Raw genomic sequence first — 18,600 nt, forward strand, 5'->3', positions numbered from 1 at the left:
GGAGCTTCGCGCACTCGTTCCCAAGGCGCATGCACGTCGCTCCGATAACTTCCTTCTCGAGAATCTCGAGACTCGTCGACGCATTATGTCAGTGAATCCCCACGTTTTCAACGCACGCAAGCGAAGAAAGCAGAAAAAAAAAAAAAAAAAAAAAAAAAAAAAAAAAACAGAACTACGCTCGAACTCGTTCACGTCTCGCGAGGCATTACCAGAACTTTTTTTATATCGTATCCTGCGATTTGCGAATTATCATCCTGTTACAAAGCGTTTTATTATTTTCTACGTTTTATCCTGAAATTTTCGAAAAAGCTTCGAAAGCTTCAAGTATTTGAGTATTAATATAAAAAAGATTACTTTGATAAATATAATTCTCTTTTCACACAGCGAAATTGAATTCAACAATTTCGAGAAATATATAGTAGCAAAAATAATTTATCTCACTTCCCGTTAACTTAACCATATCAACGTTTGTAATAATTGAAATCCCAAATGGAAAAGTGAGCAGGATACGTGTTCGCATTACGCGAAAATTATTGACAAAATGATACGTGTCACCTATATTTCTTTACAAAAACACGATATAAGTGATTCTTTTTTAGACGATAAATCGTTTCTCATGTATATATGTACATTTCTCAATTTACTTTGGCAAATAAAATCAGTACTTTTTTTTTTTTTTGATAATATATAAACATCATCATCGAGCGAAACAAAGACTGAATTAAAAATCAGCAACCCTTCTTTTTTGTCCTCCTTCCCTTCGCCAACGCTGTTGTCACTTCGTCATATTTACGAAAAGCCGGCGCTCTATTCACGAGCTGAGGATTCTTGCACTCCATTAACACGGAGCGTTTGCATCGACGAGCCGGAAAGCGCTGTCTCTCTCTCGTCACAGACAGCGGGAGATATTACAAAACGGCAGTGGAGCATTGTTTTACATCTCCTCCTCCACCCCCGCCCCCCCGCCTTCCTCTCTCTCCACCTTTTTATCCCGCGCCAACTCATCTCCCAACGGAGAGAAACACGCTCCGCGCTTTCGGACGATGCGGAAACGATGCACGTGCGAGCGTATCGACGTTTCGTCGTCCCGATGACGACGACGCCGCCACCACCAGCGTAGTCGCCGTCGTCGTCGTCGTCGTCGTCGTCGTTGTCGTCGTCGCCGTCGCCGTCGACGACGACGACGACGAGAAGCACCCGTCGGTTACACGGCCGCGCAACTATCGATCTGGGAACCCACGCTTCCGTTCCTCTCCCGTCCTCCGTCACCGCCACTACCACCACCACCACCACCACTACCACCGACCCTCTCGTAACTGCAACCGCAGCTGCAGTAGCAGCGACGACGACGACTACGAGCGAGCATCTCGTTTTTGTTTATGTGCGTTTACATGTGTATTATTGTAAACGCGTCTCACTTTTGTTTAGATCTCCTCAACATTGTGTATTATTTCAGTCGAGATTGTACACGGGCAACTCCGTGTTTGCGTACACAGTTTTCACATCGAAGTTGCACGTTCGCCGAGAGAGAACGGATATTTTGATTTTGGATCGCGAACGAAAATAAAATAAAAGATTGTTATTATTATTCTTTAATTTGCACAAGATGGAAGGAAAACCGTTTCCACAAGATTATGCAACATGATTGCGCGTAATTTTCCCTGTGCACTGATACGCTCCTTTAAACGGTATTAACTGATCGCTCATCACTTTGCAACTGCGCGGAAGTATCGATGAGCGATAGTAATAGTGCGATATTATACTAATATGTATGTATGTGTGTGCACTATATGCGTATGTGTATATATGTATAAGGAAATAATAGTACAAAGAGAGAAGAGATATGAGAGAAAGAGAGAGAGAGAGAGAGAAAGAGAGAGAGAGAGAGAGAGAGAGAGAGAGAGAGAGAGAGAGAGAGNAGAGAGAGAGAGAGAGAGAGAGAGAGAGAGAGAGAGAGAGAGAGATGGGAGAGACAGGGAATAGCAAATCGTCGATGCAATTCACGTCGTCGTTACCGTACTACTTATAGCTACACCGTTACGGATAACTCGCTCTTTCATTTCTATCTGCTACTTTTCCGTGCGATCATCCCGCTAACGGTTATTTATATCACTCATCCATAATTGAAAGTTTGAGCCAAATCGCTTCAACTCGTTATCGACTATTTTCTTAACAATACTTTCGTATAAACGCCGCGTTCGCCATATAATTTTTAATTGATCGTCTTCTTCTCACTCACCACTACACTAATAATGACAACAACATATTTGTAAAATAATAAATACATTCACACACAATACAAAATATAATAAAAAGTACATTCTGTTTTCTAACAAACAATCTCAACGGAAAAGAAAATTAGATTTGTTTAACAAATAAGTATTATTAATATTGTTGACAATATTGCGAGCGGTGATCTATTTATCTACGAATTTTTTTGCATTAACAATTACGTTCACGAAATATAAATCGAAAATTGCAAATTGTGCACATTAAGTAACATTGAAATATCACTCACTATGCGAAGAACATAATTTTCTAAATGGCTGATTAAAATGTTGCGACAAGCTTGATACGTGTGTACGCAACGGGAACGAAGAACTGCACTTCGCGCGCGACAAAACGACGACAAAACGCGTTGCACGTATAGGAACGAATTCCACTGCGCCCGTTCTCCACGAATAAATTACTCCGCGATATTTTATTAGCGGAGCGGCGTGTGTACAATTTCATACGATAATAGTGTGTGAGCGATGTCGCTCTTCGCGCGTCGTCGCCGATTGACTTTTTGCATCGTGAACGAATTATCGTCGCGGAATTGCGAGATAAAAATGCAAACGAGCACGCGGCAGCCCGAGTACTCGAGGCGAGATAACTCTGCGGCTGTAAACAACTGCCACCGGTCGAAGAATGCATTCTTCCACTTTTTCGCCATTCAATAATATCCATTATCCCTTTCGCTTATTTCGTAATGCGCTCCCGCCTCCGCCGTTATCTCCGCTTATTCGCACCACCTTCTGATCAGGGAGATTAACTTATGGTCGGCGATTTGTTTACGTATACGTGGGAATTAATTAACATAACGCGCGCATTTGTCAGTTCGTCTCGGTGCGATTATTAGGTCAAGGATAACTTCGATCCTCGGATCAATGGGATAATAATCTTGCGATTGAAGAAAAGTAATAATTACTGTTAATCATATTTTAGTAGCAACAAATAAATAGTTTCGTTTTATATTCAACAATATAACTGCATGTTTATTTATATATCCGTTCTATATAAAACTATAATATTGAATATTATAAATATTACATAAATAATTTATTATTATTATTAATTTTTCCGTAATTTATTAATATAGAGGTAAGTTTTTTCTTTCAATCGTCTTTTACGACACGCTGGGGAGACGGTGAATGTATTTTTCCTCCCTCATCCACATGCAAAGAATCTATTAATATTATTTGTTTTATGTCACAAAGAAAGTTTTGCAATAGTGTAGCGTTTATATTTATTTTTTTCGGTTTCAATTTTCTTGTGATTTTTCTACTGCAACAAACAAATCCTAATTGGGACGAAGAATTTACGTGCTTCAAACTTCTCATAAATATAGCCAAGCTGTCTCATTTGCACCTTTCTATCTTTAATCTTTTTTGCATCGTTATTCGCAACTTTGTGTGAAATTTATCATCAGAGTTTGTTGCTGCCATGTTTTAGTAATGTTAGATACTGCTCCCGCTCACATAGCTCTCTTGAGAGACCGGCATCTAGATTTTTCGCATAAAATTCTCATCAATCTGCTTTATCTAACTCTTCGTGAACGAGATGGCGTCACTCATCGAAATTCTCCGCTACGCGAAAGCGAAAGGTGTGTGGAGGACGCTCTCGCCGTTTCGGCGAAGTCGATTGTACACACGATGTTACTACGTGACGTGCCGCGAATTGTTGACGACGACGACGACGACGACGACGACGACGACAACGTTTTGATCGACTTTGTCGTCGGCCAGAGTCGCGGTCGGGATTATATTTTTTCGCAGGTGAAAGCTGCGAAGCCACGTGAGATACACTTATGCGGTGAACGGTGGCGCGTTTTCGGAGCGGACGGACCGGTTCGAAGGTTTTTTCGTTGCGAAATCACCCGATGCACGACGTTTCGCTGCAATCGTTCATTTCGCGCGTCATCTCAAGAATCGAAATGAATATCGAAATCCCCGAGATTGCGAGAGAAAAGAATTATACACACATCAAAGAGACGCCAAAATAAACAAAAAAATTCTGTAAGACGCGAGAAAAAAAGAACATCTCTTGAATGGCAGTTAACACGATTAACGATTGAACCTGATAACTGAATGCTTATCTAAATAATATATAGTTAATTCAGATTAACGCATTATTGATGCTTGATATTGCTGGACTATTTAAGCGACTAATATTTCTCTCGTTTTGAGTGAACTAAAGTACATAGTCAAGTTTCTAAAAATAGTAGAAATAATTTATTTAATATTCCGAGATAAAACTTTTTACCCAGCAGAAAGTAAGTAGTTCCTAACGTGAAACGATCAAATTCTCACGTAATTGAAATTATTTGAAAAATTACGTATGAAGTTTATTAGCAGCATCAGAGTGTTTTGTTTATTATGTTGTGATAAAGTTTATAACTAAAATCCAAGGAATATTACGACTACCTGCACAATTGATTTTCTATACTCTAGTAGAAAGTATAAATAGCGTATAAAAATAACATTAAGTTTTATAAATAGGCGATAAAAATTATGAAAAAAATTTTAATATTTGTGTAAGAAAGAGACAATTAATATTAATAAACTATTTTGATTTTATTCAATTTGACAATTGTTTACAAAAGTTTCTGATTCAAAATATTTCAAAGAATTGACACAGATCACGACAATAAGTCATAAAATTATGACAAGATTTTGAAATTTATTATATATGACACACACACATACACATATATATATCAAATATATAATTATAAAAATTTACAACGCAAAAAAATCAGGATAATTTTTAAATTTCGATTTTTATCTCCAATTAATTCCTATTTTTGTCACAAACCGAGGAATTATACAATACAAAAAGTTTAGCGCTTTTATTGCAAATATTCTTTTAATAGAACCGGTTTATTACATCAATTATTATCGACACAACTACCATTGTGATATTATATGCATTGAAAGGCTTTTAATTATGAAATCAGTACATCATCGTTACCTCGACGTGCGTGCTTAATTTATGCGTCTATCTATTATTATCCTGCTGATATTTTTTGCAGCACGTAAGCGAAACAGCGCAGCTTTTTTGGGAATCCGTGAAAACAAAAACTGGGTTAACTTAATTAATGAAACGAGGTTGCTAATGTTATCCAACCAAGATATCACTGAATATTAGTCAAAATCATATTTTCTCTCATATTGCTACCGTTATTTCTGCAATTTCCGTCATTGTTGCTTCTCAATATTTGATATCAATTTGCATGTCCAATTTCAGTGATCTCCTCATTATGACTCAGAGAAAACATTTTACAGAGAGAAAGAGAGAAAAATGTGACGATAAACGTTTCCGAAAATCTGGAAATCTTTACGACTTTGCGATATCGCGTCGTCCCGAATACCCGATCGAAACGCACGATGCCGAGCGAATTATGCAAAGCGAAAGTACCCACGTAAGAACGAGTTGCGCAAACCCCCCTGTATGAAGAACGCCCGTGTGTGAGGCCGGCTGGCAATATCGCGCCGTCTCGGCAAAGAAGACGCGTGCGAGGACGCGAGAGTGTGTCTCTTGTCAGCGGATTTGCGACGCCCTCGCAAATAGATTCGTCCTGGGACTTGTCATGCTTCGCCTGCTGCCAACCTAGCGGCAAAAATACGACTCGGACAAAGAAGCGTAAAACTTAATTGTTTTTTCCCCTGAGTATTTTTTATACAACAAATAATACAAAAAATACACAAAAGTATTTTTATTATTGTTGTTGATACGAATTCAATCAACGTGTGAGTGTGCGCGAAAGCTAATGATGTTACGACGTTAACTGCCACGATAAACGTTTTGTAAATGTTATAACTTACTTGGTGATGTACTCCTCTGAGAGTTTAATATTGAAATGTTTTCGTCAAAATTTGTAAGTGTGGACGCACAGTCGGTCACATTACCCGATTCGTAATGGAAAACCACTTGTCATACGATAATTGCAAATTAATTACTATCTACATTCCGCATACACTCGATACTATATAATTAATATGTCACAATAGACGAATATAGATGTATTATAAATGTATTAATTATTAATACTACCCACGCGTGTATTATATTAATAGTAATATATATTGTGGCAATATATATTTTGTATAATATTCATACAGGTCAATTGATATTTTCGTCTATCTTCTCTCCCTACGCGCCTCATTTCGTGCCTATGTTGCACCTCAGCAATCGCGATTGTATCAAATGAACACACACACACACACATTACAGAAATAAAAATAAATATTTCTTCTGCTTTTTAAATTTCTTTAACAAGCCACTTGTGTTATATTTTAAAAGAATGAAATACTCGAAGAATAACACGATCGCGCCGTAAGTATGTTCTAATTAAAATCTTTAATACGACAAAATCGTTAATAATATCATAGCATATCGAGAGTCGATTACGATAGAGTGGATCGACGCGATCATGCATTTGATTTCACAACGGATATACCTTTGAACTGAGCAACTGCACCGGCGATTGCACCAGCGACTAGTTAATAAAACTATGCATTGAAATATGTCACGTTTCCAACACTTTGAACTGGTCATTATTTTTATGTTAATCTCCGTCCCGGACGACTTGTGCTTGTGCAAAACGCGTCTCGAGAATCTTTACCCGATCGTTGCAACAGCGAGAATGCACTATTTTCCCGTTGCAAATCAGTTTCACGCTAATCGTTTTTCGTGAGAGAGACAAGTTTTGATATTGATTATTTGTTGTTACACGCGGGTGAATATTAAAAACGCATACGAAACCACGGGTCCCAGGCGCACAAATGGATATGCCAGAGCGATGTGTAACGAGAGATTTATTACAACGCGTTCGACGCACGCGTGATTAATGGTATTTTATAATTCACGTCGAATCGCGATCAGACATCTCGTTCTATTTCGTCATGCGGATGATATATGAGCATAAAGGGTTAAAGATCGAGTATCCCAATATTCGATACGACGCCGCAAATAGCAATATTTAGAAGCGCGAGTGTTCGAGGGGACAGTGCGCAATAATATATTCAAGACTTCTCGACTCCTCGAGAAATCGGGAATGAAATTTCGAGCGATTTTCATAATTGCATTACGATCTGATTGTTTTGCTTGCCAGATTAACGAGAATATAATATAATTCTCAGTTTATGCCCGTAAACACTTTAATTTCAAACTAGTTATTTAATTTAGTTATATATACAACACACTTGAGCTAATTAACTTGCTAACTCGAAAATCACTGTAATTCGAATTGTTATTCATTTTTTAGAAAAAATCCCTACAAGAATAAATAGAAAAAATACATAAAAAAGTATCAGTTAATTTTGCTTTTTTACAGTGAGTTAGTTCGAAATTAATCTTTACAATATAAAAAAGTCTATAACTCGAAGTTTGAGAGATAAAACCTCTCTATTCTCGAATTATTCTCGTAACTTTCGAGTTAGAGATTCGATTGTTTATTTTTGTGCGTTCAAAAACTTATTCTCTCTCTCTCTCTCTCTCTCTCTCTCACTCACTCTCACTTTAATTAGACACAATATAAACCAACTCGAACTGGCTCGAGCGATGATATCTGACAAATCTCCGACAAATCGAACCCTTTACCTTTTATGCTCCCCGACGAGGTGTGCGGCGTCTGAGGCGCGTGCGAAGTCAAAGGCAACGGCGAGCCCGAGGAGGTCGCGGAGTGTTCCAGCTTGGAACTCACCGCGCTCCACATCTCGAACATGTTGAACGCCGTGGTGACGGTGTCGCGACGCCGGCGACGTCTGCCAGGCTGATGCCCTGCTGAACCACCACCGGGTGGACTTCCCGGCGTAACATCCGCGGCCGCGTAACCGCGTTAAAAAACTTCCGAGGACTTCCGGCTCGCTCTTTGGTAACACCACCACCACCACTACTCTCGACAAAGGTCCCGCGATCTGTCCTAACTGTACGATGTGCACGACACTCGCGATTAGTTTACTTCGGTAAAAAAAAAAAAGGTAAGTTTTGCTCGCTTTTATGTTTCTTCTTGTTTTTTTCTTTTCCTTCTCTTTCTCCGCTTTTTTCACGTCACTGCGTTTTGTGACACGATTTATCGTATACTACACTATCCCTCGTTCACTCCGATCGACGCGCGGCAATCGTCACCGTGTTGGCTTGAGAAGGCCAGTGGCGTCTCACTTTAGTCGCCCCGAAGTCGTAGCACGCCGAGTCGAGTGCTCGTCGTGGTTGTTAATGTTGTTGCGCTCGCTTCGTTCGTCGTTATTTCGCCTCCCGTAGCCGTTGTCCGCGTAGTCGTCGTCGTTACTGCCGTCGTCGTCGGGAATCGCGCGGTCAGCCAACGACGTGACATGGCTTCGTCGAACTTCCCTTCGCGCGCTTACCTGATCTGGAAGTAGCCATCGCACCGATCGCGCAAGAGCTGTTTTATATATATATATATATATATAATATATATATATATATATAATATATATATATATATATATGTACGTATATATATGTATGTATGCGATATACGTGCCACAGTTATCTCTTTACATATTTTCCTTGTGAGAGTCGATTTCTGTGCTAGATCTGTAAACGAGTTCTCCAGAGAGACTAAAAATAAATCGCTTTGTGTTACGTTATGAATTTATATATCCAGGTGGAAAATCTAGAAAGGTATAAATACAAACGTTTCGAATGAAAGCGTTCGATATATTTTTGATTTGTATATAGATTTATATTCTCGCGTTTATTATTTAAAATTCACTTTATTAGTTTCGAATAAATTGCGACTCTCTGGAGCTTCTATTAATTAATAACGAATTTTATTGCACGTTTATTTGATATGTAAGAGCGGAAAAGCTACCAAACAAGTGAACAATATCAAATACGATACCGCTGAACGGTATCGAATAAAAAGGTTAACTGTGATGTGTTTGATTGACAATTCTCAAATTTCTCTTCGGATCGTTTCGCGATCCGTCTAATTTTTCGAAGAAAAAATTTCAAACTTTTACCAATGAGATTTCTAATAAATTCGAAAGAATAAAACGATAAACGCAGAAGACTGTGACACACTCACAAAATAATAAATCAATTAGCAGAAACACAGACGCAAAGTTTAAATTGTGAGTCATTTATGTAATCCTTTCGAAAGTTCTCGATCCGACTTTCTAAAACGGGAGAGTAAATGAAATCAGCTTCTATGTAATTTGAAGACGAGAGAGCCCCGTATAAAATATGTAACAATCGAGATGGAATAGGAGACATGTATATATATGTAAAGCATTAAATGCATACATAAGCTTTAAAATTTCAGTTTGATATCCTGCAATCGATGGAAAATATCGGACATAATTTACAACTGATGTCTTGAATGAACACAACTTTGCAAAAGTAACATGAAAAATATAAACGGATATTGTCATATATTCAAAACGATAAAGAGATACGAAGATTGCAAGTAGAAGACTATGGGAATGCGAAGAGACGTTTATAGACTTCTTTAAACAAGGAGCGATTTAAAATAGAAAGAGAAAACGGTTGAGAAAAAAAAAACAACAACGATGAAGAATTGCGATTTAGATGACGAATAGATGTGAAAATGTCGTCAATCCCGTGCGATCGATCTTCGGGCGACGCGAAAAGGCAGCCGATTCCTGGCGCATCGATCCCGCATTTCCACCGTACCACGGTGGTTCCCCTTTAATCCCAACCGCGTTGCAAGCAGCAGGAGAGCTCGTGTCGAGGGGAACCGCGCTTCGCTATCGAGCGAGGCTCGGCGACCACCGGCCGAGCTTGCGAGCCTGCTTCACAACGCCGACCACCCACCCATACAGGGTGTCTCAAAAAAGTGTGCGCGCTTGAAATCGCTAAAAGAGAGAGTGGAAGAAGTCGCTTCATGATTTTTGTTACACAAAAACTGTTCAGTCTCCCGACTGCAGTTTAAACAGTGAAGACGCGTCGTGAATCCTCAATCGACTGGAAGCAAAACTCGGGAGAATATTCTCGAATTTGTCAAGAGTGTTTTGCACATCTTCAATTCGCGAAACTTACCAATTTAAAATCACGAAGATCGGAATAGTAAAATTGGAAAATGAAATTTTGCAAAAAAAAGTTTGAGAGTGAATATTCTTTTTAAACAAAAAATTTCGAAAGTATACAGAAAAATTGTTAACGATGTACGAGTGTGCGAATTCAAAAATCAATATAATTGATTATAACACATATTAAAAAAAAAAAAAAAAAATTTTAAGTTATGCGCTATTATAAAATCTTTGTATAATAATAATATAAAGAAAATTCTCAAGATTTCGCAATTGTTTGCGACACGCTACAATCGTGAATACACTGAAATCACCGTTATATGGAAGCGCGCACCACAATGGAAGGAGAAAATCGCGAAGAAGGAAGGCGGAAAGTACAAGAGATAGGAGGGAAAGAGGGGGAGAGGGCTCGCGGTACCGTACGTACGGTTTATGTTCCCACTAGCCTACTGACTCGATGCTCCCTCTCGAGCTTTATCCCGCTCGCTCTATCTTTCCTTCGCTTTAACAAGCGCGTCTACCGCATCTCCTCATCAGCGAGACCGCGTTGTCCGACCTATCGCAACAGCGACTATGTGCGAACTGTTTTTCCAATCCAACCCGATCGCGCGGTGTCGTTACAACAATCAAACTGGCGAGTGATAAAATTTTATAATAAACATTTATATTCCCACAATTAATTATGCAATGTCAAATATATTATATTTGCAATTGTTGTACAGAATATTTCTATTAAAATATCAGTATTGTTATTAACGGTCATTTTGTCTCGTTATAATTTTCCTTTTGCGACACACAAATATAACAAAATACGTAATCGCGATATTGAATTAATCACGACAGAACAATTAAAATGAAGCAAACTTGCGCGTTGTTCGATTGAACCACCGCGTATACAAGCGGCTAAATTCAGATGCAGTAGTAAGTTTCGAATGTTATCAGAGCCGTGCAGCGAATAAAGCCTAAAAGTCGGTGAAGTACGGCGCGCGCGCGCGCGCGCGCACGAACTCCCGTTCGCGCGTGTGAATTACTTTCGCCCTGGGGGGGCATCGCATCTTATTTAGGTCGTATACATCGAGCATATACTTCGGTTCTGGCACGAGCGTGTCGGCGTCGTTATTACGGCATCGCTATTAGCGCGAGGAAAAGAGAGAGAGAGAGAGAGAGAGAGAGACCGGGTCGGAGAGAGACAGAGAAGAAGAGAGAAACGCACAGGTGACCCGACCGTGTGCACGCGACTCGCGCTTATCCCCACCTGTCCGAGTTAAGCGACTTATTGGACACTTCACTTATTTCGTGCGTTCGGCGGAACAGCCGCGTAGTTATCCACTAGTTGGATCTGCGTAAATAAACGATTCCGCCTTGAGAACGACAAGAGATAACGCGCGTGTCTTGTAATTGCTTTGACTGCGAATAAAGTTTGCTTTCAAAAATTTTTCAGCTTTCGAAATTCAATTGTCCGCGTGTTTCACGGCGGACGCGATTTCGCTAGAATTTCGCGTCACGTTCTAAGTCATTTCGTGTTGTACTATGGTCATGTTTCCTATCGTTGTGGCTACTTCCGGTTGGCTACGCGAGGACACTTGATAGATAACGATGTGAAAAACAATATCTATCCTCTAATATATTTTACGAATGCTGCAGAAATCATTCAACATTGTGCTATTGATATTGCGCGGTTTTTGATCGAACGAGCAATTTCGCGTGTGATTAACATGGTCTTTCGTTCAAAAGTTTCAAAGATCGAGTTTTTACACTCGATCGTAAATTTTGTCTCTATATTTAATAAACTCGATGAAAGAAAACGTAATAATGAGTAAATTCAAAATGTATTTATTGATAAAATATATATTTGTTTTATTCATAAAATTATTTTAATAATTAAGAATATGTCATATGTTATGCATGATATAATAATAATTATAATAATAAACACAAACATTTGCTTTGGATTCGTTCCAGTGGCAAATTAAAATTCTAATCTCACGCAAATTGATTTACTCATGTTACGCAATAACATTGAATTTAATTTTCCGAAGTAAATTTAAAATGAAATGCTATGTTTGTTTTGCTGTCGTTATTTCTGCAATTAATAATATAAATAATCGATATATAATTTTACGATCAACATTTTATTATTTACTCTTTTTTAAAACAACAATCGTAATTTATTAATATGTAAAACAACGAAGTTACTCGTTTATCTCGTTTTAATTTGCTGTCTCTCTCTTTTATCGACACTTATATCACAATATTATTATTAATATTTTATTTTCTTTATAACTAGTCGCAAATATTACGCAAAATATTACGCTATAAAACGATCTATCTCGAATTACGGCACTGACATTCTGTCCATCTTTCTGATTATTGATTTTCGTCTAATCCAAGAGATAATTTGTTTGTTGTGTTGTTTATTTTCGTTGAAGGTTCTTAGTTCTTTTCTCTGCGTATTCACACCGTTTTAGTTGTACGACCAAATCTCCGACTATCACTTCGCGAGTACGCGATATCGCCGGAATGAGAACCCGCGCTTTTCCGTTCGCCTGCGTGCAATACGCGCGCGCGCTCGCTCGCGCTTACATACGCATATGCACACACGCCTCTGTATCTCTGTGCGTGCGGTGTAGGTATTACTTAATAATATCCATAACCGGAAGGTAAATGCAGGAGTGGGCGAGAGAACGAGAGAGAGAACGAGAAAGAGCGATTGTACATGTAGACGCGAAGAGAAGAGAGATTGTCGAGAGAAACGGAGACAAAAGAACAAACGTCGCGAAATCGTGAATGATCAAAGATAAAGAGAGAACAAAAAAAAAAAAAAAAAAAACATGTGAAAGATGAACGATGTGAAAATGAGAGAAAAAAATCACGTCATTAATATTTCACAACGACAATAAACTTTTTTTTAATGGCCTCATACACTATATACATATATGTATATAGTGTGTGTGTATGAGAAAAGTTATTGAAATTCTTTGTAAAAATATCGAGGTACAAATTACACTTTTTATAACATTGAAACTCGTGAATTTTTTTTGTAATATATACGTAATTTTTTATATAAAAAATATTATAAAAGCTGATATTTTCACTGTACGTTTTTTTAGCTAAAAAATATTTTGTGTTGTAAGCTTTATATAAATATATAAATATATAAAATAACTTTTTTTTTATGGCAAACATTATATAATATCTTGCAAAACGAAAAAAATCAATAAAAATCTATATGATGAAAGTAGAGTATAAAAATATGAAAAAACGTGTTGTCCTATATCATTCACAGAGGCGCAAATAGAAAAATAATTCAGTGAATTGATTTAAATAATAATAGAAAAACAGAATTGAATTTCTCACACACATATATAGAACGATAAAAAAAAACTCAAGAAAATTGAAATTTCTAAACGATTGCCAACGATGATTATTCAATATTGACGTAAGATTGTTTCGTGAGAACATGAGCAATCTTTGATGTGGTTCTCATTGGCCAGAAAGCTAATGCGCTCCCGTATACCGTCCCTCAAAAGATCGACGTTTATTATCGCTATCTGACACGTCAGTAACGTTCTCCTCCCAGAAGACATCTTATCTCACCAAGAGAACCCTTAGAGAAAGCGCGACTTTGAAAACGAGCCTGAAGAAATTTTCACATCTTTTTATTTTGGCAACCCACCAGTCCGTTCGTCGAACCCCGAACAATTCCGTAATGTCGCAGCAATCCTCGGGAGGGCCAGGCGATATCATAAGAGAATAAGAACAACCCCGTAAAAGTCGCGGTGACACTTGCTCGCCCCGTGGTCGCACACTCACGCCTCCCCCTCCTCCACATCGGCGGACGCGCTCGCATCACTCACTTTCACTGACGCGCTGGCCGTGCGGGCCGGTCGTTGCGGTCCCTCCGCGCGCAGGGGTGACACCCCGGCGCCAGCACGAGAAAACGTCGATACTCCTCTTTTTCCCTCTCGTCGCACCGACGACCACGATGCCCACCACACAGTAGATGAAGACGGAGTCGTCGACGACGACGACAACAACAACGACGACGACGACGACAACAACGTTGACGATCACGTTCTCCGGTACTCGGAGACTCTTATTACGTGCAGTCCGTTCGCGGGGCGTCGACTGGCACACTCGCGCGGACAGTCACGAGCAGCCCCTCCGCATCCCGACTATCCGCGCGCGAGGACCGCACGCGGGCCGAGCAACCGCGAGGACGGGCCCCGATTCACCGCGTGCCATCGGTCTTCTGATGAGCCGCGGCGATCTTCGACGATCGAAGATCGTAATCCGAAGAGCGCACTCTCTCTCTCTCTCTCTCGTAATTAGCGTACAGTCCGGTGTCTGGCGAGCACGTTACGCGAGAACGCCGGTCACAACTCCGCGCGATGTCGAAGAACACGCCGCGGGGGGATCACTCCGCGGATCCACGTTGAAAAACGTGGGGCACGGCCGAGCGCACGGTGCCCGCGCGGGGAAAGGGACCAGGGGAGACACCGGGAAAGATACAGCGCGAGGCACTTTGAAGGAAATAGTCGCGACTTGGTGTCCACTGACGAAACAATATCCCTTTAACGGACACCGTGGCTGTCGCACGACCGTGGCTCTGAGTTGACTGGTGCGCGTCGCGCAAGACCGAAGAGAGCCAGCCCCACCGTTCGCCCTCTCGCTCCATCTTCCGCTCCCCCTCTCGACGTCGGTGCCTCTCCGTCTGACTTTCGCATTTGCGCGCCGGTCGAAAGGAGAGGGACGAAGAAAGCGCGAACGCTATGGCGAGGAGGGCCTGCGGCGCGCAGAGCACCCAAGTGGGAGTCAGATCGCGTGGAGGGTGGAAGGGACGCGGAGGGACTGCAAGGGAAGTGGAAAAGGAGAGAAGGCGCGTCGTGAGTAAGGAAACTCCGACGACGACGACGACGACGGGAGGGAAGAATGGGGCGGCAGGGTGAGAATCGGCGGACGGAAGGCTTTTAGATAAGTCGCGACCGAGGAGATGCGAGAGGAAAAGGGTGACAGGGGTTGCTGTAAACAGGATCACGTTGGGGTAGGTCGAGCCGCGGTATATGTGCCACCCTCCGACTACTTTCCGGAGACTTCCGCACGGACGCGGACCGATCGCAAGGTGTGTTACGTAGCCCTTCGATGTTAATGATCCTGATTACAAAGGGTGGCTCTTTCTGCGACAGGACGCAACAAAACTCTGGAGCTTTTGTGACGGTTTCAGCTTGAGAAGTTCCACACGCGCGCCGTTGCATCGCGCAACGTTGCAACGTGATTGCACGTGAAAAGAGTTATATTTAGCGAAATTGCAGATATTCCGATATATAGAGGCCGTTTCAAATACCATTCACGATACTATTTTCGATCGCGATGAACTTCTCTCAATCCTCCAAGTGTGAACGACATTAGGATGACGTCACACTATTCGCGCGTTCACGTCACAGATTCACAGAGTGTTTATACTCTCGCCGAATCTTACGGAATTTTAAAGTTGAATTGAACACTCGAAGAAATGAAATGTGTGTAAGTGACGATTTTTTCGAGCGTCGAAACAATCGCGCGTGTGATTGAAAATCACTCTCTTCAAAACTCATTAAAGTAAGTTCTCGTTACGAGGCGCGCATCACTTTTTCACTCGGCGTCATTCCGATTATGTCAGCTCTTGCGCGACGCGCTAATAAATATAATAAAGACTTATTTCACATAACGATCCCTTCGTAAATGTAACACATATGTGCAACAAAAGGGTGGCAGTGCGAAGAGAGGGGGGGGGGTTTAAAAGCGTTTACTTTCTGTCTACGAGCAGCGAGGCCGGTTAGAGAATGGCGCACGCACTCGCCGCGCTACGATCGATCCCCGGTAGCGATCGATCGGTAGGGATGCCGTCGTCCGTAGTCACGACAAGGCAGGCGTTACTCGTTTAACGGAAAGACATCGTCGTCCACCGTTAAAGCTAATCATGAACCCGAACCCCGTAGATGGAGCAACGCGGTCCGAATTAAGCGTTCGGGCTATCGGGAACCGAACGCTGATGAGAATTTCAAGAAGGTCGGCTGTCGGTGATTTATGCGAGTGAAGGTCGTGCGCCTTCAGCGGCCAGATATTTAAATTCGAGCGTGTTATTCTGTCAAGTTTTGGACATTATTTTTTCGTACCGTAAAGAAAGATCGGGGTCCTGTGTGTAGAATTTAACTGTAAAACTTTGAAGTCTCGAAATGTTACGTAGTATATATCGACATGTTGACATATATGTGACATTTTACGAGACAAATATTATATTTTGTATCTATCAAAATCCCGTTAGCGCGAGCACTTTTTCAAATAAGTTTTTTACAAATCGACTTCTGTACTGACAAGTTAAACAAAAAAACAGATGTGTTGAAAAACATTTTTCGAAAATCGCAAGTAACATTCGAACGGTCTGTGAGAACAGAGTTCACAGCCATTGACGAGATCAGATCGTAGATGGAGACAACGCGCGATAATGTTGAGTTAACGCAGAGAAACATATATTATTGTGTTTAATATTAATATTTATAAACCTATTTGTAAGTTTTTTATTAAGTTTATTTAAATAAGTTTTAAGGTTTTGTACTTCCTCACATCTGTTCTGCCAAGAAAAATCGCGAGTTTTTTTTCTGAGAGCACATTTTGTCACTTTTCTCAAATACTGAATCTTTTATCTTATACAGTCTGTTATAATGTGACAAAAATTGTTTGAAAGTAAAATTGTCAAAAAAAAACATATTAGAAATTATTTTGTAATTTTCTATAAAAGTGGAAGAAAAATTTGAATTAAAAAAATATTAATAATAAAATTAATGTAGTCTTTACAACATTAAGTAAATTGAATTGCAAACAAATAGAAATATATAATATTTAGAAAGGAAAAGTGAGCAGAGAACAATTTCACCGATCTGTAGAAACGATCTCTTATTTGTACCAGACATATCAGTTCTTTTACCAAAAAAATTCTGGTAAAAAAATCTCTGAAATAATATGTCACATGGTGAGATAGGAAGGAAGAAAAAAAACGAAAGATCAACGAGTATACCCGCGAGATGTTTTTCGAGATGTAAATTAACAATATAGTTTATAACGAGCGAAAGAAATTTAACGATCGCCGCGGTTTATATAAATAAATTATAATCGCTGTTTCTATTCATCTTTTTACGCTCTAAATAATTTCTCTTTTCAACTATTACATTATTAATCTTAATATCTGAAAGACTATAATCGCAACAAAAATTCTACATTCTCGACTTCACACTGTGTCTGTATGTTTTTATGGTTTTTTTTTTTTTCATGATTATTTGTGTTTCAATAATCGTAACGGTTTTCTCTCACAAATGTCACAAAGTGGACTGAAAATCGACATTTGCATAATCATAGCGGCGTTTCCGGCGCAACCGTTTCTCTCCCGAATCGAGATATATATATATATATACAAACCTTTTCCCGATGACCATACAAAAGCATCCCGACACTCGATATCGCACCGTTAGGTCGTTCACTCCCTCCCACTCGAGCTCATTGTCGTTTCGCGCATTATTCCAGATGACGGATTCTCTTCGCAGGTACGTGGGAAGACGCGAGCGCGATCGGATCGATCGGCCCGAACGGGAAGAGGGTTTCCCATTATCTGACCGTGAAAAAACTGAACCGGAATTCTTAAACTCTGATATTATAAAAAAAAAGATCTATCCCTAGAGCTCCCGGTGTTGAATCGAGCGGAAAATTCGATTGATTGGTCGAAATTTTTGGATCGCTCGATTTTTCGAGTGATCGTTTATTTGCAAAATACACAGAAATACACGCGCCATTATACGTATCTAAAATAAAATTAACGAGAGAAATTATTACTTTAAGAGATGTTTAACATATTTAAGATGCTAAAAATCGCGCGCACGCGCACATTTGTAAAATATTAGAGAGATTTGCGCGCTCATTTCATTTTCGCCACAACTCATATTCAGCTTAATGCCTCTTTTTGTCCAACGCTCATTAAGCGACAAAAACGACAACTCTGACTATATGACTTTACAACCCATTAACATAACATGTCGTGTTATTTATTACATGTGTTACGATCATATTTTGCTCATTACGGTATTTAGATTATTTTAATCCTGAACGTTTTTGCGAGCGAATAAGTAACATAAAATGTATATTATACGCGCCGCGTGTTTTACGAAACTAAAAAAATATACATATAGCGCGTAGAATGACATAATATCGCGATGCGCCGTTACGCAGAAAGCGATGCTAATATTGCGAGTTTCTTGCCGATCGTACAGACGTGGAATCGCGCAGGGTTTGGTGG

At 40.0% G+C, this 18,600-nt stretch overlaps 1 protein-coding gene across 10 annotated transcripts in view; it reads right to left on the reverse strand.

Moving 5' to 3' along the window:
- Positions 1–18,600, reverse strand: part of LOC109856625 (probable nuclear hormone receptor HR3) — an 87,931-nt gene that overhangs the window by 39,403 nt on the left and 29,928 nt on the right. Inside the window, exons 1-2 of one of the 10 annotated variants that reach the window (XM_020432104.1) lie at positions 14,135–14,158; positions 7,864–8,632 (exon numbers count right to left, since the gene is read on the reverse strand). The exons of 6 other annotated variants lie outside the window; for them this stretch is intronic. In XM_020432104.1, coding sequence (XP_020287693.1) covers positions 7,864–7,987 — 124 coding nt within the window. In that variant the 5' untranslated portion in view covers positions 7,988–8,632; positions 14,135–14,158. Of the gene's footprint in view, positions 1–7,863; positions 8,666–13,953; positions 14,112–14,134; positions 14,159–18,600 lie in introns of those variants that run through there. 3 more of the 10 variants (XM_020432102.1, XM_020432103.1, XM_020432111.1) reach the window with 3 other exon arrangements.

Source organism: Pseudomyrmex gracilis, unplaced genomic scaffold, assembly GCF_002006095.1.
Source record: "Pseudomyrmex gracilis isolate BER0280 unplaced genomic scaffold, ASM200609v1 scaffold_127, whole genome shotgun sequence".
Lineage (NCBI taxonomy): Eukaryota > Metazoa > Arthropoda > Insecta > Hymenoptera > Formicidae > Pseudomyrmex > Pseudomyrmex gracilis.